Raw genomic sequence first — 27,516 nt, forward strand, 5'->3', positions numbered from 1 at the left:
ATATATATATATATATATATATATATATATATCTCCTATACAAGCTGGACATGGTGGTACATGCTTGTAATCCCAGTGACTTGGGCAGCTGAGGCAAGAGGATTACAAGTTTGAGGGCAGCCTCAGCAATCAGCAAGGCCCTATCTCAAAATTTAAAAAGGGCTGGGGATGCAGGTCAGTGTAAGATACCCCTGGGTTCAGTCCCCAGTACCAAAAAATAAAATCCTTTGCAAAGCATTACATGAAAGTTAGTATTCCGAGTTTAGATCTTATCTTTAGATTGTCCAAGAACTTAGACCCTGATTTGTACAAACAAAAGAAATTCATTATCAAACATTTTGTTAACCGAATGGTTTCAAAGACCGTTTTACAACTACTTTATTCTGTATTTGAACATATAACCAAAATTTCTTCAATGCTAACTATGGCTAGGTTTTCTAAGAGGAAAACCAGCAGAGTACACCATTCATTGAGAGAAGAGATTTATGCATTTTGACAGTGCTACTGGCTGCCTAACAGTCATTCCTAGATGTAAGAAACAAAGCTACCTCCAGTATGCTAGGTCATAAATACTGTGAAAAATGTGTGCTGTCAGCAATTTGAGTTTCAGCATCGTGTAAGACACTTAGCCGATGGATCACTCCTTATTTTCATCCTCCAACACACAAAGCACAGTATCTGTATTAAGTAAACTTTTGACAACTTATCTGTACTGTTATATTTATCAAAGAATCAAAGACAACTTCAGTGTGCACTTAAGTATTTCCTATTGGTCTCCTAAATTGACCTAAATGCCTAAAAAAAGGATTCACTCTACAGAGAGTTCATTTCTGAACACAATGACTAAAAACATAAAATGTCAACACTCTCTCAGAACTATTGTATGTAGGGGGGCATAGAATATCAATAACCAGTTTCTCTCACTTTATTTAACAAAAACACTGAACTGAGAGTCTCAGTTTGTTACCGTTTTATTGAGACATCCAAATCTTTTAGACAGTCCACAATTGTGCTTCTGTGCCTCTGTACTGCATTATGATCTGTCTGCACAGTCTTCAACAAAGATGTCAGAGCTACATATCTGGATGAAACAAAGTTGCAGAATAACAGTTAAAATGCAAAATTTTCCTCTGCCTAAATGATGACAAAGATGACTTAATGGATAAGGGCAAGCACATATTGTAAAATATTTAAAAGTAAAGACAGAGTTAATGAGTATAAAGATAACATTTTTAAAGGCATAAAAGACAGCATAATCTACAGTGGCAACCAGGAAAAGCTTTGGATTTAGATTTGCTTTCAAAGTCAAAGTTAAATTTCTAAAAGTAATCAACTTAACTCTTTCAAAATCTTCCAAAACAGTAAAACAAAATAAGCACCTATACCTTTATATACCTTTAAAAGCTGCCTTATCCCCAAAATACAAGAGGATGTTATTTTAATTTTATCATTTGAGTTTTCTCTGCTTTTATTTAATGGTGGTACCCAAACTTACTCTATAAAAAATTTGAGGTTTAAGATGCAAGGGCTTAAAAATTATTTTAGGAGAAGACAATTCAAGGTGCCACAATGTTTATTTCTACATCTTCTCCTGCTTAAGATTATTAGAAAGAAAAATCTTTCCTGATTGGAAAAAAATAGCAAGCAAACTATATATACATGAAAATAACTGAATAAAGATAATATTGATCAATTCAAAAACCAGCTAGATTTCTCAAAGATGTTCCAGATTTACAAATCTGAAAATGTATTTTTCTTACTAATTTAGAGCAGGGGTCAACAAACTATAGCCCACCTGCAAAAATCAAGTCTTCTGCTATTTTTGTAAATCAATTTTTACAGAACACAGCCATACTCACTATTCATATATGATTTATGATTAATTTCTTGCTAAAGGACAGAGTTGAACAATTGCTACAGAGACCCTGTAGCCCAAAAAGTCCAAAATACATCCATATGACCCTTTACAGAAAGTTTGCTGACTACTGACTTATGAATAGGAGTAAAAATTAAAACCATAAAGAAAATCTTCAAATTATTTACAAAATGTTAGTTTTAAGATCAAACTAAAGGTTATGAAATTCTACATATATTGCATAATACCTATATAATCTTCAGCAAAGACACTCTTGAAAATACTGAGTTGTAATACTCAATACAAGATATTTTTCAGTAGACTTACCTAATATTTTTGTCATTGTTCAATAAGAAACGACCCAGGATATTTATGGCTAAAACCTAAAAAAAAAGCAAAAGTTAAAAATCTAGAAAGTTGAAACATTCACATTGTTTCCTGATACTAAAGGATCACTTCTTGGTCCCTGGTAGGGGACCAAATTATTTAAAAGTGACAGCTTGTACCTATAGACTACTAGAACAAATATATCTAAGGGTAAACTCTTAATATCATATTCTATTTCAACAGTAGCTGTTGGAAGATTCAGTTTTAAGGGCTGGGGATGTGGCTCAAGCGGTAGCGCGCTCGCCTGGCATGCGTGCGGCCCGGGTTCGATCCTCAGCACCACATACCAACAAAGATGTTGTGTCCGCCGAGAACTAAAAATAAATAAATAAATAAATATTTAAAAAAAAAAAAAGATTCAGTTTTAAGGTTTTAATATTGTTAGTAGAAAAATATCATTGGTATGGTCCCTTTGGAGAACAACCTGGTAAAAATTATAAATATTTAAAATAAAAATCTAGTAAACACCAAAGTCCTCTGCTTCAACAATTTCAATTCTAAGGTAGGTGCAGTGTTGCACACCTATAATTCCAGTTACTCAGGAGGCTTAGGCAAGAGGGACTCAAGTTCAAGGACAGCGCCTTCAACTTAGTGAGATGCAATCCCAAAATAAAAAGGGCTGGAGATGTAGCTCAGTGATAGAGCACACCCTGGGTTGAATTATTACCAATACCAGAAAAAGTAAAAAATTCAATTCTAGGAATTTATCTGACAAACAATTGTAAATATGTATAAAAGTCTGTTGCAGCACTACCAGCATATCACAATGATGGGAGACATCCTAAATGTGCATTATTAGCAAATCTGCTAAATATACTACTAACAGCTATACAATGGAATCCTAAGCAGTCATTAAAAAGAATGAATTCAGACACAAGGTACAACAAGGATAACCTTAAAGACATCAAGCTAAGTGAAATAAAATAAATAGAAAAGAACAAATACTATTATGATTACACCTACATAAAATATTATGACATTGTAAAATATATTTGGTCTTTGTCCTCATTGCCTGGAACACAACTCCTAAATCCCTTGGAATTTATTGGGTCATGTTAACACCTTTAGTTCTAGTGAAGTGATTTTTAATAGGCTCCTAGATAACCTCAAGATAGGGTTGGTTTGCCATAGAAACCCCAGCGTTGGAGTATTCAGTCTCATGCCCAGGCTCTAGGGATGGCAGGGGTGCTAAAGGTCATGCTGATGACCAACTGCCAGTGATCTAATTAAGTGTGCCTACATAATGAGGCCTCCATAAAAACTCAAAAGGACAGGGTTCCTAGGAATTTCTGGACAGATAAACACATAAGAATTTCCTGAAGAGCATCATACATGTAGAAAGCACAGAAGCCCCCAATCATTCTCACATATCTTGCCTTATAAATCTCTCCCACCCGTAGCCTTTTCAATATCCTTTATAACAAATTGATATACCTAAGTAAAATGTTTCCCTTTGTTCTGAGATACTCTAGTAAATTAATCAAACAAGAGTAGGGATGATATAAGAACCTAGATTTACAGATGTTTAGTTAATGCATAGGTCATCCACACTTGTGATTGGCATGTGAAACGGGACACAGTATTGTGAGACTTTACCCTTATCCTGTGGGATATGACACTACCTCCAAGTGATATTGCAAGAAGTAAATTAAAGTGGAAGACATTCAAGTAGTATCTGCTGGAGAATCACTCGTTGTATGAGTAACATTCCTACACATCTGGTGTCGAAAATTAAATGTTGAGCCAGGTACGGTGGCACACGCATGTAATCCCAGAGGCACCAGAGGCTCAGACGGAGAACTTCGAGTTCAAAGCCAGCCTCAGCAACGGCGAGGCACTAAGCAACACAGTGAGGCCCTGTCTCTCAATAAATTACAAAATAGGGCTGGGGATGTGGCTCAGTGGTTGAGTGCCCCTAAATTCAATCCCCAGTACCAAAAAAAAAAAAAAATTAAGTGTTGAGAAATATGTGAGAAGAGGAGCTATAAAACACTTTTCCCCCCCATAACTTTTCAGAGGTACCTGAAGTAATCAAATTCACAGAGCAAAAAAACAGAAAGGTAGATGCCAGGGATTTGAGGTAGTATAGAATAAACAGTTATTGTTTAATGGAGACAGAGTTTGGGAAAATGATAAGAAGTTCTGGGGGAAAATGGTGGTACAAGCTACACAAAGGTATTAATGCCAATAAACTATATATATTTAAAAATGATAAATTTTATGTTACATATATTTTATCACAATTGAGAAAAAAAAATAAGACTGGTCTCCAGACATCAATATGGAATGAATTACAAAATAATGTGAGCTGAACAAAGTAAGACATAGAGCAATACCCAAGATATGTTACAATCCTGTCTGAAAAGAAGGAAAAAACTTAACCCAAGTTGCTTTGGTGATATGACTGGCTATTGTAAAGATATTATATTCTGGTTAGTAAATCTGTTTCTTTTAAGGCTTTGGGTTATCAACTCTAATATTAATAAATAAATGACTGAATTAATAAATACATTTGGGAGAAGGGACAACTTCTCTTTACAGAACTCCAATTATTTAATAAAGGAAAAAATGAAGGATATAGAAAACTACCATTAAAACACTATCCTCATATTACTGCAAGCAAGATCCCCAGATGGGTATCAAAACTGATGGGCAAAAGTCTGTAAACAGAAAATTTACAGTTTCCAAGTGTTTCCCCCTCAAATATTCTTAATTACAAGGAAAAAACAATAACTTTACAGTGAGGAGACCCAGCAATCACCACCTTAACCAAATGATCAATGATCATAAAATATATTAACCTCACAAATATATTTTATATAACATATATATATATACACACACACACACATATATATATATATACATACACACAATATATATGTATGCACTTCCTGATACAATCAAATGAGAAGGGGACATCATTTTTGTAATAGTTTTGCCAAAAAAAAAAAGCATAATCTTATTCTACAAAATTACAAAAAAATATCAGAAAGATTCAAATTGAGGCATATTCTACAAGGTAACTTATCAGTATTTTTCAAAAGTCAAATTCGTGAAACAAAGAAAAACTGAGAAACTGTCAAAGATTAGAGGAAACTACGGAAAAAAGACAATTAAGTGCAATGTGTGATAATGGACTGGCTCCTAGAACAAAAAATAAACATCAGTAGAAAAATTAGTGAAATATTAATAAAGTTTATAATTTAATTAGTAGTATAGTATTAATATTTATTAGTTTCTCAGTATTGATAATTATGCTATAATTTTGCAAGGTCTTAACTTGAAACATCCTGGGTGAAGGACATAGTGTATATTAGAACTGTGAACTATTTTTGCAACTGTAAGTCTAAAATTATTTGAAATAAAGAGTTTATTAAAGTGGAGAGAAGAAAAATGCATGCATAGACACATTTAAATATGGATAAAATGTCTAAATATACAATAGAAAATACTACCAGCATTTCCTTCTGGAAGAACTGACAGGCTACACACATGAAAGCTACAAGACAAACATTTTCTTTCCTGTGTACCTTTAGTACTGCTTACTCTATTTGTCCATTCCTTAAAAATAAAAACAAATCTATTCAGTATGTCTTGTTTGAAATTGTGGTTCTAGTAAAAGTTTATTCTGAAATGTTTCTTCGTCTTTACAATCTCAAAATATCTAACTATACCTAAGTCTTCCAGACTATTATCAATGGTAAGCCTTCAATGGGAATGATAATTCACATGCCAAAAACACAGCATTATGCATTTTTACAAAATCTCTTCCTTAAGTCTAATTCCAAATGGAATCCAGTTCCTAGATAATCAATCTAAATAAAATGTTTAGGGCAAAAAATATTTGAGACTTACTCGCAGTCCACTCTCTGATTTAATATCCATGATAGTCAAAACCGTTTCATAGAGAATAGCATTTCCTACATTTTTACTAGTCTCTGTATTAGTGGCAACCTGAAAAGACAGAGTATGGTACAAAAGTGAGAAAACAACATTTCCAGAAACTATCCAGAGGCAATGAGTTATTTTGTGATTATGGCCACCAATGAGAAAACAAAGTTGCCTCATATAGTAATCACAATCATTCCACTCCATGCTAGATGAAAATGAGTTTTTCATACAATTCAAGTTGGGTCTACTCACCTGTGCTAATATGTCATTCATAGCTTCACTTGAGTCATCATCATTTCGTCCTAAAATTCTTAACAACCGCAAAATTCGTACCTAATATGCAAAATATGGCAAGGATCAATAAATAATGCCCGGCACAAAGAAATCTTAAATTGGTATGAAATTCAAATAGTTGAAATGAAGTCTTAGACCCCATCAAAAATACTAAGAAGAATTTTAAACACTATTTTTAGTGAAACTATCCATATGCCTCTATGCCTAATGAAGTTCTTAGACAACCCATTCTTCACTGCTCCACAGCTAAAGGATACCACTTGCAGACATATTATGTTGATAATTCAAGTGTCTAAGTAGTGAATAATTCTGACTATTAAAATTGTAGTTTTATTCTATTAAAGTAATAAAATGAAGAACTGTGTCCCTGTTCATTATTATAGTTAGCTTAATTATCTAATTTCTACCCAATACAAATTTAAGGGGAATAAAATAGCCTATTCAAAATATATTAAGTTCACATGATATTTATTCAAAATGTTTTATCAACCTCACCTGCAAAAAGGGGTCACTGATACCAGAAACATCATGTTCTGGGGAATATCCGGACATGATGAGGTTCTTTAGAATACGAACTAATTGGGGCACAAGCTGCAGAAAAGAGAGATGCATCAAAAACAAAACAAAGACAAAACAGTGAATACCTAAGAATTTCTCTTGAATAAGCAAGTCCTTTGGTTCAAAAAAGGATGCAAGGGTCTGAGTACAGGAAATTCTATTGATACAAATATGGTGCTATATTAATGTTTGAAAAATATAAAGTGGAGTTCTTAGGCCAAAAACTCAAGAAATATATATATTTTGTCAAAATAAAACAAACCAGACTTTTTTACTCCAGAATTAAATATGCAAAGATATTACAAATAATGATGGATCCAAAAGCCTACTGGAATCAAGTAAAACATATGCCTGTACACTGCATTTTTACTTCTGTACAACCTGACACATATGGTTGGAAAAAATGTTAGATACTTCCCAAAGGTCTGCTTTTTTATCCATTCAAATATTTGAATATAAAATGCTATCACAACAAAATATAACTGGTTATTAAAATTACGGCCTTAAAGCCTACCACCTCAAAAAGAGAAAACGTTTCTCTGAAGATGGAGCGAGTTATGTCCTCTTGCAACAGACAGGAAACACCAAAGCCATCAACATTAACTAAGTGAAATAACACATGAAGAAAATATACCTTTTGCCTTAAGAAAATACAAAGTTATAAATAATTTCCGCTCCCTCTTCTTAATTCACATGACACAACTTCGTTGCAAATTAATATCAGCACTTATCTATACACACTTCTTTGTGGCCTGTTTTTTATTTTATCAATGAGACTACACATTCCCAATGGTGAGGTGCTCCCTTGTCCATTAGAGTCATATAGAAAAGGCAATGTTATTGCCACACTGAATTTAATAGATGCTTTCTTTATATATTGACATGCATTTCACTTCTGTTGATGATTACTTGATGTTAAAACTCTACTCCAAAAGGTTCACCACAATCAACTTCCCTATCTCCAATTAAAAACTCAAGTTATGTAAACAACTCTATTGGCCTAAAATTGAATAAAGAAGTATCCAAAGTGAAACACACTACATCTTTTTGTAGTCTATCTAAATAGTTCCAACTTTGCTATAACTCAATTTTATTTTTTTCACATTGTAATTAGACTCTGTTCCCTCAATACTCTTCAAGCTTCAAAGAGGGCTGAAATTAATATAAAAATCCAACCTATACTCAAGGCATGCACTCAAAACATTAAGGCCACTTCTAAATGCAAGAGAACACAATCTCTGTGAATTTAAGTAAGTTTGTCCATAATACCTCAGAATTTAGTGAGTCATTAAGTCACCTAATCAAAAATCTAATTTGGACAACTTCAAGAATAAGACAAGATTAAACAATGGAGATGTGTAAATTCTAAACAAATCCTCTTTAAATCTGTCAACTGTGGGAAAACTGTGTAGAGATAAGCAGCTCACCTTGCATACTTCCCAAAGGTCTGCTTTTTTATTTTTTAGTACTATACATAACCCTAATTACTTTTCAAATCTGGTTTAGTTCTTGGAGAAGTCCTTTTTCCTTGGGCTACTAAACTGTTTTATTAACATAAGGCCAGCACATCACATATGATTACCCTGGGACAGAAAGCACAAATGTCTATATATTCAGCATACAAATTCTTGTAATTCAGATTTAATTTCAGACAAAAATACAAGTTACTAAAACTGATGACAGGACAAACAAAATAAAATGACAAAGGGTAAGGCTGCAGCCATGAAAATCAGTTGATGCCCACCTACTGTACCTCTAAATCCTTTTAATATTCCAAACATCTAGGCAAGATTATGTCCAGGTAAGAAGAAAATAAAATCTCTAAGTCTGAACTGAAAGCTCAGTAGCATTCTCAGAGCTTTTTAAAGTATGAGGTTACCCACACATGGCTCTGAAATATCTAATGCAAAGAGAAGCAATGTTTGTGTCCAGGCTCCAGACTGATCCGGAATTGCTATCACCAAAGTGACCAGGAAACCGTTCAAAGTTTCTCAAGTATAGATCAAGGAAAGGCAGAGGAGAGGGCATACAATTCAAGAAAGGCTGCAACTGAAATCCAAGGCTGACTCTGGAGTCAGGAGTTTAAATGACAAGACGAAAACTGGACTGGGGAGTTAGCAAAAAACACTAGAACAAATAATCCACAGTATTAAGCACAGCTTCAGCATTAGTATAATTTAAAAGCCACATCTGTGGATGGATACACAAAAGCTTCTAAGGACCTAATGCCAGCATGCACCATCTAAAAGAGTGTTAATTCTTACCTTTTCATTCTAACATACAGCAGGATTCCAAACAGACAACAGGAACAAAACATATAAAGCAAGCATTAGGGACAGATACGGGTCTCATACTATTTTACAATAATTTTATCAAGACATGAATATCTAAAGGGGAGGAAAAGCAAAAAAAAAAATTTTAAAAATCTGCTATTACATCTAAAATGCAAAATGAGCCCCATTCATGGAGGGATCAGCATCCTATAAAAGAAATTAAATATATGTAATTACTCAAAGAACAAACTTTCTTTGAGTCTTCCTGCCTACTGCCTTCTAAATGAAGTACAGAAATAAAACTGTCCACTTTAAAATGCTAGTAAAGAAGGAAGGGGGGAACTTAAGAAAGCTAGGACTTCAGGGCTGGGGTTGTAGCTCGGTGGTAGAGCGCTTGCCTAGCACATGTAAGGCACTAGGTTCAATCCTCAGCACCACATAAATAAATACATAAACAGATAGATAGATAAGTAAATAAAATAAAGGTATTGTGTCCATCTATTTAAAAAAAGAAAGAAAGAAAAGGTAGGACTTCCATCACAGGAGTCAATGGCTTAAAGTGAACATTGGGTAATTAAAAAAAAAAAAAATCAAATTTTGGTTTGCAGTTTTCACCTTTAAAAGAAAGAAAACTATCTGCCTTTAAAAAAATCTACTTTTTAATGTGACCTCAGGTTACATTTCCTGACTCAATGTGAAAACAGCAAATAAAACACTTACTATGTCTGCCAACAAGAAAAGAATTCTCTTGGAAAAGGAAAACACTGTATTAGTGCCAGTTCTTATATACCTAAATCTGGCTTCCAGCCCTACAACACAGCAGGGCTAGTTAAATCCATTATTCAGCTCCATAGCTTGCTTTCAAAAGAAAGTTGTAAGTGATAAAATCAGGTACTTTTCAGGAAATCACTTTCCAATCAAGAAAGGCTTAGGCATACAGAATGGCACCTACCTTTCTGAAATGTGCAAGCATATCTGGGCTGCGCTCACACATTTCTGTGAGAAGGACTACAGATGTGTGAAGGACACCTGAAAGAAAAGAGCAAAGGAAAACTAAAAGTAAGCCTCTATGACCCAACTTTGTAGAATAGGGCTTTGGTTCCTGAAGATCAATTCCAAACGGATAGTTGCTACTTCTCCTTTTTAAATCCCCTAAAGAATCTAAGCATTGTGGTGAATACAAAGGAGATACTTACTAGAAGCCTGTTGATTGAATACTGGTGAAGTCAGTCAAATCAGAGTATCTTTAACAACTATGTGACCAAAATAATTATTTAAAAATGAGAACAATACACCTTTCCATCTAAGAATATCCACAAGGACATGTTCATAGTCAATGTGTTCTAGACCTCTTCTATTCCATACTTACTCAAAAAACTATTAGCTGAGTTCTGACAGCTTAAAAGACAAAAATCTTATTAAATTTTCTGAAAAAAAATATCAAAACTCCAAGATAATAATGAATGACAAGATAAATTTGCTTGTTCCAAAGTCAGTAAAGAGAATCTCACAATACTTTTCACTAAGAGATAAATAAGGGACTAAAATATTCATTTGTTATACAAGTATATTTTGAGAATTCTGTGCAAAGCACTGAATTAATTAAATGAAATACACTGTAGCATTTTTTCCTCTTAGAATTTAAGACACATACATGTTCTCTTCTTAGAATTTAGTTTCACTGACTTCAAAATAATAAAATGCTTAATTCCTAATAAGATTTACATAAAGATACCTGAGTATCCATTATAAATTCCTGTTAGAAGTAACTAACCCAAAAGATTTTTCATTTATCTCATACTCCTACTACATGACAATGAAGAAAATTACTTTTTATTATAAAACAGCCAAGAAATCAAAAGGTTTTACACATGAAAACAAAGGGTAGAATTAGTCATACATTATTCTGAATATTAACAACTTAAGAGAGGACCAGAGATGAAAGACAAAGTTTGCTATGAAGAATCAATCTAGTTATGAAACTAGTATAAGTGAGCAGAAAAGACCTTGCTAGAAACTATCTAAGCACTGTAGAAAGGCAAGTCCACCATCCTGAGACACAGGCGGTCATAGCCTTAAGTTTTTTCTCTTTCCCTTTCTCCCTTAGTACTTCATGAGTTCATCCAAATCACATTACCATGGTTCTTCTCATTCAATAAATTTTTTGTTGCTGGTAAGAACATCTCCATAAGTTCAGGAACCTTCCTGATGACATGAACAGCACACAGTGCTGCCTATAAAAAAATAAAAGGACAAAAAATTTATTTCAGGTAAGCCAAGGCAACCAATCTTATAAAAACAACAACAAAAAAACTGCACCAACTAGTTCATCTGCTAGAAAAATAAAGAAGAAAGTTTATTGTTTATTTATTAACTTGTTGGAGCTTTCCAGTTCATACTATTGCATTAATGAAGAACTTCTAGCTCACCTGCTGTTCCTCTATTCATATATTGCTAGACAACTGGGTAAAAACTTCCTAAATTAGACCATGGTTAATATGAATTTATCAAAAATTAAACAGAACGTATGCAGAGTTCTGGGGAGGCAAAAAAAATCAGATAAAGACTTCCATTTCTGATACTCATTCCTCTGAATAAGAAAACCAATAGATATAAATACATCATGAAACTGAAGGATATAAACTGCAAATGCTTTAAATCTGCTGTTAACTTTAACAGCATCTATACTGACTACAACCAACACTGCCAACTTTAAAATCACCTAAGTGGGATACGGACCTAGCTCAGTGGGAGAGCACACAGGTACAAGAGCCTAAATTGAATCCCCAGTACAAGAAAGGAAAAAGGGAGAAGGGAGGAAGAAAGAAAGAAAATAATTTGAAATATACTTAACTAGTCTTCACTAAAGAAAAGATTGTCTTATTAGAAAGAAAAGTACATTTAAAGATCAATTTTCAGGCTGGGGTTGTGGCTCAGTAGTACAGCGCTTGCCTAGCATGTGTGAGGCACTGGGTTCGATTCTCAGCATCACATATAAATAAATAAAGGTCCACCAACAACTAATAAAATATTTTTTTAAATAAATAAATAAATAAAATAAAGGTCAATTTTGTGCCGGGCGCAGTGGTGCACGCCTATAATCCCAGCTGCTCTGGAGGCTGAAGACAGGAAGATTGCAAGTTCAAAACCAGCCTCAGCAACAGTGAGGTGCTAAGCAACTCATTGAGATCCCTGTCTCTAAATAAAATACAAAATAGGGCTGGGGATGTGGCCCAGTGGTTGAGTGACCCTGAGTTCAACCCCAGTACCCACTCCCCCCAAAAAAAAGACCAATTTTATTTATCCACCCCAAAGTAACCACAGCTATTATTTGAGTCAAAAACCTTAAAAGTTTAGACAGATTAACAAGATTTCTGTTCATTTCCCCCATGGTGAATTGTGGGGAAGGGGCAGCTAATCCAAAGGAATATTTTATTTAATGCAACAATGTGCCTTATAAGAGTAGCTCACATAGTTCAAAAAAAAGTACTGGCTTACAAATTAAGGAAAGAATTAAACTCTGCATTTTAGAAGTAGCAAGAGACATCACATTGGAGGTATTCTCAATAAGATCCTCAATTACCAGCTGACTTATCATCAGAAACTAAAGAGGACAAAAGACAGTGGAATGACATATTTAAAGTACTGAAATAGGGCTGGGGATGTGGCTCAAGTGGTAATAGCGCTTGCCTAGCATGCATGAAGCACTGGGTTTGAGTCTCAGCACCACATAGAAACAAAATAAAGATATTGTGTTCACCTAAAACTTAAAAATAAATATTTAGAAAAAAAAATAAAGTACTGAAATAAAGACTGTGTACCAAGAATTGTATTTCCAGCAAAACTGTCCTTTCAAAAGGAGAGGAACAGGGATGCATCTCAGTGGTAGAGCAGCTGCCTCCCATGTGCAAAACTCTGCTGCATTGCTTTCCAGAATGGCTGAGAAAGGCACAGTAATGCACAAGCATTTCCTTTTCTCTTCTCTTTTGTAAATGCCAAATGGCAAATTTTTAATTCGGTAATTCTTTCTACATTTATTAAATGATATTGCACATTAAGTAACAGCTTTTCAATTTGCATCTGTTTATTTATCAGTATAGGCTTATCGAGTTCCATTTTACTCAGGGGATTAAAATCAATTGCAATCATTGTTTTATGTTTGCTCAATTTGTACCAAGATAGAAGTCCCAGAACGAAAGGAAGGAAGGGAGGGAGGGACCAACGAACAAACCAACAAACTTTGTTGGCAGCCATCATTAAAGGTATATCATTGAAATGGCTTGGCCCTTTCATTGCTTCTTTCTCACACCATTAAAAAAGAGGCACAGTGCCAGTCACAGTGGCACGTGCATGTAATCCAAGGAACTCGAGAGACTGAGACATGAGCATTGCAAGTTTAAGACCCACCTCAGCAACTTAGTGAGGCCCTAAGCAACTTGGTAAGACACTGTCTCAAAATAAAAAACAAAAAAGACGAGGGATGTAATTCAGTGGCAAAGACCCAGTAATAAGTAAGTAAATAAATAAATAAATAAAACAAAGAAAGAGAAAGGAAAAAAAAAAAAGGCACAGTAAATGCCAACCAGATGATGATAGGTGTTCATTTCATGGACTTTTAAATTCCATACATTTTGTTTACAAAAGCTTTTGGATTGAAGTATAACTTAAAAACTCAACAAAATGTTTATATCAACAAATGAGAGCAGATAAATTAAGAAAACAGGAATAAGTCTCTTCTATTCTCATCAGATATACCAATTTTAGAAAGTGAGTTCTACATCATTCCCTCAAGGAAACTGCCATTCCAGAGATAAAGGCACTCAAAGACATGAGCGCTAATAGTACTAAGAGTTGATTCATGAGCTGGGAGTGTGGCTGTGGCTTAGCGGCAGAGTGTTAGCCTAGCATGCACAGGCCCAGGTTCAATCCCCAGCACAAGAGAAAAAAATTAATTCATAAAGACCTGCCTGTTATCAATTTGTTTTAATATTGTTTAAATTATTTAGGAAGTGATATGCCACCTAGGATATCTAATACATTTGCTTGTTTATAAATAATTTCCTAGAAAAATGTGGAATTAAGATTCACATGTAGCCATTTGAAATATATTTTCTGCAGAGAGAAATACTTTATATCATATGAACTTTCAAAATAGTAATCTGCTTTCTAATCCATATTAGTTTCATTAAAAGTTACCTTTTTCCTTAAGTAAGAGTTGGAGGTTTTCAGGAGCTTCTCTACCTCTCCTGCAAGATCTCTGCACATCTCTGAGGAGCCCATGCAGCCAAGGGTACAAAGTGCTAGCCCCTGCACAAACTGTGTGCTATGATTAAGATCACTACAAAAGAGAGAAAGGAGGGAGAAACAAACACACTTTACCTAGTGCTCCCATGAACAAACTTCACAATTCAGTGAACAAGTGTAGAATGATTCAAGATTTCTCCAATAATAAAAATGACTAACAGGAGTAATTAGAAGGAAAATGTTTCATCCAACTTTATTACAAATTAGTAGTACAGTGAGCTGAATGACAGTCCCTCCTATAAATTTACACCCAAAGTTTCCAAATACTTAAGTAGTAGAAATTGAACAACATGGGCTGGGGTTGTGGCTCAGAGGTAGAGTGCTCGTCTACCATGCATGAGGCACTGGGTTCGATCCTCAAAACCACATAAAAATAAAGATATTGTTAAAAAAAAAAAGAAAAGAAAAGAAAGAAAGAATGAAGAAATTGGGCAACATGTTATCTGACAGATGTGAAAGACACCCACATTAGAAAATTTAGCAAACCAATGGAAATAAAAACTAGCAACAATAAAAATATGGAACAAAAGTGTTTTAAGAGATGTTTAAATGATCTACTACAAACTATAAGAAAAATCAGAAAAACAATCTCTACCATAAGAGCATACACAATAGAAATTGTTAGCCTCTACAACCTTTGATCTTATGCTTTAGTATTAACTTTTAAGTTATATTAAATAATTTTTAACATTTTATTCTTTCAAAAAAATAATTATCAGTATCATGATAAAAAAATAAGCTAATAAAGCCACTTTTAATAAACTAAGCCATATATTTTCAGTGAGCCCCTATATCTGACTGTGCACATACAGATGCTGATTACTTGGTTTCGGTGTGTCCCTCTCCAAGGTTCATGTATTAAAAACTTGGTCCCCAGTATGTGGATATGAGAGACAGTAATAAGTTTTTAGAAGAAGAACTTACTGAGAAGTCATTGGAAACTGATCTTGAAGAGTAAGTTAGTAGTTTCCATGACAGTGAATTGTTATAACAGAGCCAGATTGGCCCTCCCCTCTCTCTGGCTTCCTGTCTCATCATGTGCTCTCTCCCTCTCTCATGTATGTGTTATCACCATCATGGTGATGTCAACTAAGTGGCTCTTACTAGAAACCAAACAAATTAGAAAAAATGGAAGGAAAGAAGGAAGGAAGAAATGGAAGGAAGAAAGGAAGGAAGGGAGGGAGGGAAGATAAAATATTCAAAGCATGAACAGGTAAACTTGTCTGATTAGTATAATCCTTCTTGTTATCCAGAAGCTGAATTATCCTTTGGGTTATGCTACAAGCTTTCAGAGTATTTCAGTATCCTTTAGCCCAGCATGGTTCAAAGGGTCTCTGGAAGACATTAAGACTTTCATAGAAAGTCCATGTGATCCAAACTATTTTCATAATCTTAACACATAATTTTTCTATAATCGTAACAAATTATTATTACTATATTGACATTCTGACAAATGATGGTGCAAAAGGAATGGTGCTCATTAGAACAAATCAAAGGAAGGGCACCAAACTCTACTCGTAGTCACCATATTCAAAGCAAACTTTCATTATTAAGCAATAAAAACTGCTGAACACTATGATGCCCTAAAATACAAACAAACTCACCAAAAACAAAAATCACACATTCATTAGCAGATTAAAAGAAATAACAGGTCAAGCACGGTAGCACATACCTGTAATCCCAACAACTCAGGAGGCTGAAGCAGGAGGATCACAAGTTCAAGGCTAGCCTCAGCAACTTATTCAAGCCCTAAGCAACCTAGTGAGATGTTTTTTGTTTGTTTTATACTAGGGATTAAACTCAACCATTGAGCCACATCCCCAGCCCTATTTTGTATTTTATTTAGAGACAGGTTCTCACTGAGTTGCTTAGCACCTAGCTCTTGCTGAGGCTGGCTTTGAACTTGCAATCCTCCTGCCTCAGCCTCTCGAGTTCTTGGATTACAGGTGTACGCATCCAGCCCTAATGAGATCCTGTCTCAAAATAAAAAAATAAAGACTGGGGATGTAGTTCAGTGGTAAAGCACCTCTGGGTTCAATCCCAGTACCAAAAAGAAAGAAAGAGAAGAACAGAATGATCTAAACCATGGAATAAAGTGGTTGATCAATTCTCAATTGTTTGAAAAAGTAATAAAATTCACTTAGGGCTTGGCTAGTGCTTATTAAAACTAAACACAGATATATTCTTTACTTATGTGCCTCATTCAATTTTTATCAAGCTGCAAACCTACACTTAGGTTTGGTATTAACTCTAATATGAACTTGCTACCAGCCAGAACTGCCAAATTAGCATGTGACTGAAAGTGTGAGTTATAAGGGCAACAGAGCATGCAAGAAAATTAAAGCAACTCTCTTAGAGGGCTATCTAAAGTAAATGTATAAAGGGATCATGCTGAACATCTAAAATGTACCCTCCATGACATCAAGGATTTCTGACCATTTTTTTCACTCTCTATTCCAGTGCTTACAATAAAGTTGAATAAATCAATCAACTTAGTATTTTCATTATTAATGAAAGTTAAGTTTACAGACTTGCTATATAAAATGGGCTAGAGACATGGCTCAGGGGTTAAGTACCCCTGGGTTTAATCCCTGGTATAAAAAAAAAAAGCTACATATTAAAAACTCATAGGGATAAATACAATTCCATAGGGATAAATACAATTCCATACAACTGATCTCAGATGAACTAGACCACACTCTCTTTTTACCTTTAAAACATATTTACTCAGAATATGCGCTAGTAATTTTTTTTCACTAGTAATTTTTAATACATATAAAATTTCATTATTCATGGTACTTTAAGTCCAAGAAACTTAAGAATGACCAGATATCACCAATGCTTTTTTTCTCTAAAAGTTCAAATGTTCATTTCATTGCAACATATTCTTATACCTGAAGATGCACAATACCTTCATTTTCCTTTGCTCATTAGCCTCTTTACGTATTAAGCTACTGAACCAAGAGCAATTCAAATACATTCTATAAATTAAATATAAAATAAGTAAATAAAACCTCTTGATGTTTTATTGTAAGAAATCCCTAAAAAAGGCAAAGCAGTTGTAAGGAGGGAAGACTTACTTTTTGATACAGTTGGTCATAAGAAGATGGACATCTTGTCTTTCATCTAGTAGCAGCATTGCTCCTAAATAGCCAATGCGTTTGTCTGTAAATTTCTGAGAGGCAATAAGCTTCAGGCACTCCAACTGCAAAAAAATAAAAAGAAAATGAAATTAAGACCTTGCTGTCTGCTGTCACAATCTAAAAATGTAATGCATTTAATCCACAGCCACAGATGACACAGAAGTATAAACCTGTATCGTCAACGCTGTCTAAATAAAAAGGCAAAGAGTTAAAACCTTTGGATATCTTAATATTAGTATTAAGTTCTGGAACAGATTATATTGTCAAGATCTCGTAACACCTAGCATTTAAAAAATCTGTAAGTTTTAACTTAGTTCTACATATTCATACAAACTAGTCAAGTATTATATTAATATATCAAATTTCTAATCTAATCCCTCGCTTATATTAAATGAACACCTAATTCATACATTTAAGGCTTGGTCTATTTTGAAAATCAAAACACTCAATAACTGGAAATACATCTAAGTACCAAACAGTATCCAAAACATCAAGAATGTACAATTAATTGAAGAAAGACAATAACTAAATTTATGTGGAAAGTGCCTCATTTAGAGCTTAACCAAAGTATTATGAGACAGGTGAGGGTTTAAGAATCAAATATAGAAAAAAAAAAAAAAAATCCAGAGGAAAACTCAGTAGTAACATTAACCTAAAATGTTCTACATTTACTCTTTATGTAATTGTCAGAAATAACCCCTTAGGGCTTAAGACTCCTTGTAGTTAAACTTGGACTTTCTTGAAAGTCACAATCACTTTGATATACTTTATCATTCCATCTTGACGAAACGGGAAAGGTCAAAACATTCCCGCTGGAACAGTGGTTTTCAAAGGGCATAGGCAAGTCAGATTCTCCAAGTCAAGTTTTCAAAACTATGTTCCCCTTTAGAACCATGCATTCTAAGGAAAGGGGCTCCAATGGAGACTTGGGTACACAGGAAGCTAAGATCATGTCAGATTATTTTCCATTACAAATTTATCTAGTAAGTTCAGAAGTGAAATTGAGGGACATAAAACAGTTACACAAATAGAATTGTTTTGAGCTATTTAAAAACTGCTCTTCAATGTACCTGCATTTTTAAGAAAATACCAACAGTTAGTTGACTATCAAGAGTACACCAAAGTCTCCAAAGGAGACTGACAGAATTATGAATATAAAAGTTATCTCTGAAAGGATATTCACAAAACTGATACCACCAGTTGTTCATAAAGAAACTAAGTGATGGAATGAAAAAGAACAGAAAGGATAGTCTTCATCATAAATCCTTCTGTATCTTTTTATTTTTAATATTTTTTTATAGTTTTAGGTAGACACAATATCTTTATTTTTTTATGTGGTGCTAAGGATCGAACCCAGTGCCTCACGCATGCCAGGCGAGCGCTACCACTTGAGCCACATCCCAAGCCCCTCCTTCTGTATCTTTTAAATTTTCAATCAATTAACTATCATTATCTATAGGATAGTCTTCATCATAAATCCTTCTGTAGCTTTTAAATTTTGAATCAATTAATTATCATTATCTTTTCCAAAGAAAAATAAGAGTGGATTAGGAGAAAAAATTAAAATACAAACTGCAGGATGAAGTAATATAATTACTTAGGGAAATTGTTTCCAACTCCAAAGTTGAACATCATATATTTCAAAAAAATAACCAAAAAAAAGTATTTGAGTCTCATTAGTTTTATGGAAAACTTTTAAAATTGAACACTAGAATCTTATAAAAATATAAGTCCAGCCAGATACAGTGGCACATGCCTGTAATTTCAGTGGCTTGGGAAGCTGAAACAGGAGGATTTCGAGTACGAAGCCAGCCTCAGAAATGGCGAGGTGCTAAGCAACTAAATGAAATCCTGTCTCTAAATAAAATACAAAATAAGGCTGGGGATGAGGCTCGGTAGCTGAATGCACCTGAGTTCAATCCCTGGTAACCATCCCCCAAAAAATAAGTCCAGTAAATATCAGCCCTTCTTGAATAACTTATATTCATAAAGAACAATAATTGTGGTATTCAATTTTTGTGGACCCTATAGGAGCTTACTGAAAATTATGTTTGTTTCTAATCTCTAATGGGTTCTCCACAACGGCTGTTTTCTCCTGCTGCCAGTTATCTTACATTATTCTTCTTTTATCAATTTCTCCTTTGCCAGGCCGGGGTTGTGGCTCAGTGGTAGAGCACTTGCCTAGCATGCATGAGGCACTGGGTTCGATCCCCAGCACCACATAAAAATGAAATCAAATAAAATAAAGGTATTGTGTCCATCTACAATTAAAAAAAATTTTTTTTAATTTCTCCTTTGTCAACACCACTTTTAACTTCTATCTTACTATTCTTGCTTTTTCATAGCAACCTTCTCACCTCTCCCTACCTTTCATCTAAAAGGACTGTTAGTGATCTATTTCCTACTCGGATTTTTTATATTTTCTTCCAATTGTGAGGCTGTTTTGAGGTGCTTGACCTCTATATAGGCATTTTGCTTTAATTTGGTAAACTCCATGTATCAACCAACACTCTCACTGATACACAGTTTAAAGGCTATATAAGAAAACCAACATTTACAATAAATAAAATATACACATGACACAGTTATACACAAGTTATGAAAACAATTAGGAAGAGCACCCAATTCAGGTCAGGAAAAGAAAGAAAACATCAGAGAAAGGCTCCTATCTCTTTACATAACACATCATGGAATAGAAAGAAATTAATCTACATTAGGAGCAGGACCTCTATCTTCCTGATTCTACCTAGAAACTTTAAGCTGTTTTAACAGCCTGGCGCTAGTTTACGTAACTGAGCCACACAGAAGGACAGAAATTAAGAGTCATACCTCCACACCCTGCCTTTCCTTCAAAGAAAAAAAGTCACTCATTTTTTGCAGGCAAGCCTTGAAGTGGCCTCAGAATTCTATTCAGCAGAAACAAGACAAGTCAGCCACTAGCAATAAGCCTAAGAGACTAAAGCTATCAGCCCCTTTGGGAACAAAAGGGCTTAGAAGTGGTTCCCAAACCAGACTGCTCAGAATCACCTGCAAGAGGTTTTTGGGGTTTTGTTTGTTTGTTTATTTGTTTGTTTGTTTCCATGATCCATCTTTCCATTTACTTTTTAAAATTTTTTATTTGTTTTAATTAGTTATACATGACAGTAGAATGCACTTATATACTTTGATATATCATACATAGATAGGATATAATTTCTCATTTTTCTGAGTATACATATTGTGGAATCATATTGGTCACACAGTCACATATATAAAGTAATAATGTCTGTTTCATTCTACTATCTTTCTTATCCCCACATCCCCTGCCTTCCCCTCCTTTCACTTCCCTCTACCTAATCTAAGGTAAAGCTATGCTTTGTTTTGTTTTGTTTTTTCCTTTATACATGTACTTTGTTTTGGGGGGTTTTGGCATTACAATTCTTAATACACATATATACCACAATTTTTGTATCTCTGTTTGTATATAAAGTATGTTGACACCTAATTCAAGTCTTCATACATGTACTTTGTATAATAATGTCCATCATATTCCACCATCCTTGCTAATCCCCTGACCCCTCCTTTTCCCTCCCACCCCATCTGAGAGTTTTGGAACATATGTCACTCCCAGGAAATTCTAATGGAGTAGATTTAAGATAGAGACTGACGATTTAATTTTTACATTTTTTTCCTAGATAATTTTGCATGTTCTAATTTTTTTTAATCTCAAATCAATTTTTAGAAAAAGAACTTTTAAAGGTTTCTGGCCTTGTTAAATTTTCCCAAAGTACAAATGTTGCCTTTTATCAATGTTTAATCTGTTGGGGGGGTGCTGTACCCATTCTGTTAGCTATTAGAAATTTCACACAAGGTCAAATGCACATCTGCATTTGCTTTTAAATTTAACAATGGAGCTTTATGATGTAAACAATCTACAAGTGACTGGTTAGATCTTTTCAAAAGCTTTTACTTTACCTTTAATATTCAGAAATAACTTTCTAGTTTATACGGACATATACACACTTTTGAAAAACAAACTTGTTATAACTGTTTTACCACTATACAGCGTGGCAATGTAAGATCTATGTGGATTATCCCCTGCTGTTTCATTCTTCTAGAAAGGGGGAAAAAAATCCCCCTAAACTAACACTCCTGCTGGATCCCATTTTTTTCTCTTGAGAAAATTTATAAAATATTCTACCTCAAAATCACATAACACCCACTGACTCACCTACCAGCCTTATCAAAGCTTAAAATTTTACCCAATTTATTTTTAAAAAATTATTACAAATTCAATTGAAATCTTTTGCAGACCGTGCCTTAGTTCCATTTCCTTTCTAACCCAGAAGTATCCAAATCCCCTTATGGCTGTTCACGACTGATAATACCTTGTGTTCTTACTATACATGTGGAGACAATCGGTTTTGGATGTTTTAAACTGCACATAACTATCATATTGTATTCCTGCTCTTTTCATTCAACTTTTTTTGAGTATTATTCCAATACAAGAAGCTCTAATTCAGCTATATTCCTTGACATAGAGAGCAAGTATCCCACTTGTGAACATAAACTATTTGCTTTTAGACAAGTAGATGGTTTTCAATTTTTTACTATTAAGAAACAATGTTAGCTGGGTGAGGTGGCACACGCCTGTAATCTCAGCGGCTTGGGAGGCTAAGATGGGAAGAACAGGAGTTCAAAACTAGCCTCAGCAAAAGCGAGGCCCTACCTAAGCAACTCAGTGAGACCCTGTCTCTAAATGAAATACAAAAAAGGGCTGGGGATATGGCTCAGTAGTTAAGTGCCCCTGCATTCAATCCCTGATAGAAGAAAGAAAGCTGCCATAAACACTCATATACATGTCTCTCTGCATACCAGACAAGAATTTCTTTCAGTTATAAACCTAAGGAGGCTTGATCAGACGCAGGTTTTTCAATTTTTAGTTTTTTTGTTTGATTTTGTAAAAAATATATACCTCTTTACAGGAGGTGGCATGAACTTTCATCAGCACGCATATAATTACATCTAGTAGTGCTCTTTCTCAAATACAGCAGCACCAATGAGGACTAGGTGTTGCAAAATGACAATATTTTAATTCATTCACTCCTTCCTTTATTAGCTGAACTACTACTCTAAGAAGCAACTCCTCTATGTATAATACTGAGTTACCAATACTTCCTTCAGAAGAAACACTGGTAAGAAAAGTCAAGATAAATGTTTCTTTCCATCTGTTAATAAGTTTTCAAAATAATGAGTTACACCATACCTTCAAAGATAACCAATTTTAAAATTTTTGTTTAAATATTATTATGATCTCACCTCATAGATACGAACTTGCTTAGGGTTGGAGGTATAGCTTAATGGTAGAGCATATGCTCAGTATGCAAGAAACCCTGGATTTGATGCTCAGGCACAAGAAAGGAAGAAAGAAAGAAAGGGGGTAGGGGGCAGAGAAAGAGAGAGAGGAAGGAAGGAGAGAGGGAGGGAAAGGACAAACATGTGAAGACACACACACCTACAACCCTAGCTACTAGGCAGGCTGAGGCAGGAAAATTGCATGTTTGAGGCCAACCTGGGCAACTTAGTGAGACTCTGTCTCAAAATAAAAAATACAAAGTGCTAGGGATATAGCTCAGTGGTCAAGTACCCCTGATTTCAATTCCTAGTAACACAAAAAAACAAACCTGCTTAGTTTTAATCAATTACATTATATTATTCTTAGTAATGGTCAAATTATCTCATTTTGGGGCATGACAGTATCTTCTGGAATCAACTGAAACATTTTGGCATTTTAGCACTACCTCTGTAATCTTTCTTGCTTCCTGGCATACTCAAATGGTTCACACTTATTTTATATATTCTCTACTCTGATTTTGGGATCTGACCAGCACCGAGACACATCTCTAACCCTTTTTTATATTTTATTTAGAAACAGGGTCTCCCCGAGCCAATTGATTAGTGCATCGTCAAGTTACTGAGGCTAACTTGGAACTCACAATCCTCCTGTCTGAGACTAATGAGCTGCTGGGATTCCAGGGTGATCCAATGACCACCCCTGGCTTGGTCATTGTTTCTAGGCCTTTCTAAGGGACAAAATGGGCTTAAGTACTTTTCTTAGTATATAAAATATTAGTAAGATAAATCTAGCAATATAAAAGAAAAGAAACCATCATGACCAATTAAAGATTATTTCAGACATACAAAGGAGACTACACAATTAATACCTATTAATGTAATTCACTACACTAACAGGTTAAAAGAAGAAAACCCATGAAAAATTATTTCAACAACAAAAAAATAGCATTTGATAAAATTCAACATCAAATTCCTTTGTGTGCTGGGGCTGGGGTTGTAGCTCAGTGGCAGAGTGCTTGCCTAGCATCTGCGAGGCACCGGGTTCAAGTCTCAGCACTGCATATAAATAAATAAAATAATGGTCCATCAACAACAAATAAAAATATTTAGGAAAAAAATTCCTTTTTGTGATTTAATCATAATATGTAGAGCATTTGTTTTAAGGTTTTAACAAAATAAATAAAATAAAGTCAATGTGTCCCCCCCCAAAAAAAAATTCCTTTCTTTTTTTTTTTTTTTTGAAGAAAATATATAAGGATAGACAAGGAAGAAAGAGAACTGTCACTGCTTACAAATAATAATATTGACAAAATGGAAAAAAATGAAATCTACAGAAACTCTTAGAACCAAGTACTCACTATATAAAAATCAATTATATTGTTATATATCTAGAACATGATTACTAAAATTTTTAAGAACACTCATAGCAATGGTAACAAGAGCTCTGGATAACCTATGAATAAATTTCTCCAAAGACACATAAGACTTTATGTAGAATATTGTATAAAGTTTCAAAAAACCTAAAGAAGTGGAGTGCTATACTACATTAATGGAAGAGATAACTCTTATACACAAGTAATAAGGGACAGCAGGCCAGGTTGGAACCAGGAAGAACAGAATGCTGCCCAACCTGTAAGCGGCCTACTGCTGCCATGTGGAAATGTGGATCCAGACAATCTTTTCATTTTTCTAAGAGATACTACAAACCCAGATTCTATGAGAATTTCCTTAATTTAGTTTACATATTAGTAAATTCAAAACACTTTTAAAGACTATGCAAGACCAACAAAACACATATATGGAATAATTCGGCCACTGTGCCACCAGTTTTCTACTCCTACAATCTACCTAGCTCAACTTTATTTCTGGATTGTGTTTGGTCCAGACACATCGAAGAGTACACATCCTATTAGAAATCTATTATTGCCTCTGTTATAATGATGTTGAGGATACTATCTCCTTCTCCCCCAACTTCCAGTCAATAATGGGGACTGAACCCAGGATCTTGAACATGCTAGACAAGCGCTCTACTACTGAGCTACATCACCAGCCCTTTTTTATAATTTTTATTTTTTATTTTGAGATAGGATCTGGCTGAATTCCCCAGGCTGGCCTCAAACTCACAGATCTCCTGCCTCAGCCTCTGGAGCATCTACGATTATAGGTATATAAAACCAAGCCCTATAAAGATGCTACTTCTGATATTACTAAGATATGCCTAAAATAAAAGATCTTTTATAAGAAAATCTTTTAGATTTCAGTGCTTTGAAAAGCTTTGTTTGCTATCCTTGGAATAAAAAATCATAAAATGGGTAACATTTAAAGGTTTTTTATGTACAAAATGTAACTGTCAAACATTGAGTAACTCTCGGGCTGGGGTTGTGGCTCAGTGGCAGAGCACTTGCCTCTCACATGTGAGGCACTGGGTTCAATCCTCAGCACCACAAAAAAATAAATAAGCAAAATAAAGATATTGTTTAAAAAAATTTTTTTTAAAAATGAGTAACTCTTAATCTTCATAACAACCCTATGAAGTAGGCATTAGAACTGTCTCCATTTCACAGACGAGGAAATTACAACACAGAAAGGTTAAAGATCTTGCTCAAAGTCATACAGACAGAAAAATAACAGAGCCAGAATTCATATCCATGCAGTCTGGTTCCTACAGTCTTGCTCTTCAATTCTGACAAAACCACCACAGAATTGATTGTATCTTTTCTTACCTTGGCTTCCCTACCAAAAGGCCCTATACTGGCCTTATGTTTTGAATTCTTCACTCCCAACTCTTAACCTTGTACTATTCTTTTTCTTTTTCACAGACACTAGTAATTTATGCTATCTCAAATCTTTTGTACAGCAAGGCAGATTTAAAATACATAATAACAGAAATAGCTGTTTCTAGATCTGAACTAAACCCAAAGAGTGCATTTTAGTGTTGTGCGAGGCTAGTTCTAATTCCCTCACTAATATTTACTAGCTGCATGAGTTTAAACTCTAAATTTCAATTTCAACCATGAGTTTTACTATAAAATGTAAATGAGATTTCTTAAGTATGCCTACTAGACATTTTAAAATTTATACATGGTTCATATTTTATTCCTACTGACAGCATCATACTAGATACTGCAGTAAAAAGTAAAAAGAAACAGGTGAAATTAGTTTTAATAATATATTTTATTTAACCAACATACCTAAAATATCACTTCAATATATAATCACCATAAAATTAGATTTTTTTACACTTTTTTTATACTAAGGCTTCCAAATACAGCATGTACTTTTACACTTACAGCACATTTCAATTTGTACATATTTTTGTCAGAAATACTTGAACTGTATTTAGATTTCATAAAACTTACAATTGATTAAGTATAATCACATATTCAAGTTGTTTAAAACATAAAGTTTTCCAAAACCGAATCAAGTACTCAGAATTTATTTTCCTTCAATATCCACCTCAATTGAACTAGCCACATTTCAAGAGATCAATGGCAACATATAGCTACTAGCTACCATAAAGAATAGTCTATCTAACAAATAAAATGCAATTAAAAGGTGTCTGAAATACACAATAAAACAAAAATGGCATTGCTATTCATACATGCAGGCAAGGTATTTAGACATTAACCTTTTTACAGGCATATTATAAAGAAAATTCTTGATAGATTGGGTACCAAATTACTCATATGAATAGGGCAATAACTTATTCAACCAGATGAAACAGGCTAAGAGACTTAACATTCCTATCCCTACTCAGAAAAATCTTTATTTTTGTACCAAAATTTTAGCACAGCTTCCTTGAATAGTCACTTTCTAACTAAAAATTAAGTATTTTATCAAACAATTAAAGTTCCAAAATACCCCAAAATGCAATCCAGACAGACCTAGAAAGCACATTTTATTTCACTGTTATAGAAACCAATATTTAAAAATATACATGTTCTACAAAATGAAATCTTTTCCAAAGTCTTAAACCTACTCTTATAAGATCTGAAGATTCAAGAGTTTGTCTTTCAAGAACTCTACAGAGAATATATAAATATACTGTTTCCAAGACGTTAATAGTAATTATTTCTGAGTGGAAGAATAAGTCTTCCCCTACTAGATTACCTTTGATTTTTATAGTCCAATTCCTAATATGTAAGATTTCTATAAATCTAACCAAATGTTTCTACAAAAATATATATATATAAACCATCAAGAATATATAGGCAACCATTTGCTTTATATAATGTCATGCACTATATGGATAACCACCTGGATCAAATTCGGATGTGGTAAAACCTTGCAACTTAAAACCTTGAACTTTAATTACACTCCTCTCTCTGTAAGAATGAAATATGAAATCTATATCAAAGAAGGTATTAATTACATTTTAAAAACTGTTTATGACAAGTGTGAAGAAGAATGCTACTATAACACTAATTCTGTCCAAAATCAAACATGTAAATGAATATTATTTATAGGAGATAAC

The 27,516-nt window shown here is 34.1% G+C and overlaps 1 protein-coding gene and 1 non-coding gene across 3 annotated transcripts in view; both read right to left on the reverse strand.

The window, feature by feature from the left end:
• Positions 1 to 27,516, reverse strand: part of Ap1g1 (adaptor related protein complex 1 subunit gamma 1) — a 79,321-nt gene that overhangs the window by 23,464 nt on the left and 28,341 nt on the right. Inside the window, exons 3-12 of one of the 2 annotated variants that reach the window (XM_015496115.2) lie at positions 17,646 to 17,770; positions 14,458 to 14,599; positions 11,399 to 11,495; positions 10,214 to 10,290; positions 9,253 to 9,261; positions 6,926 to 7,021; positions 6,389 to 6,469; positions 6,101 to 6,199; positions 2,183 to 2,238; positions 968 to 1,081 (exon numbers count right to left, since the gene is read on the reverse strand). In XM_015496115.2, the coding sequence (XP_015351601.1) occupies positions 968 to 1,081; positions 2,183 to 2,238; positions 6,101 to 6,199; positions 6,389 to 6,469; positions 6,926 to 7,021; positions 9,253 to 9,261; positions 10,214 to 10,290; positions 11,399 to 11,495; positions 14,458 to 14,599; positions 17,646 to 17,770 (896 nt within the window). The remainder of the gene's footprint in view (positions 1 to 967; positions 1,082 to 2,182; positions 2,239 to 6,100; positions 6,200 to 6,388; positions 6,470 to 6,925; positions 7,022 to 9,252; positions 9,262 to 10,213; positions 10,291 to 11,398; positions 11,496 to 14,457; positions 14,600 to 17,645; positions 17,771 to 27,516) is intronic. The other variant, XM_015496116.2, reaches the window with a different exon arrangement.
• Positions 583 to 667, reverse strand: LOC125613177. The gene has a single exon (XR_007343675.1). It is a non-coding gene; the product is annotated as a small nucleolar RNA SNORD71 (small nucleolar RNA).

This window comes from Marmota marmota, unplaced genomic scaffold, assembly GCF_001458135.2.
Source record: "Marmota marmota marmota unplaced genomic scaffold, marMar, whole genome shotgun sequence".
Taxonomy (NCBI): Eukaryota; Metazoa; Chordata; class Mammalia; order Rodentia; family Sciuridae; genus Marmota; species Marmota marmota.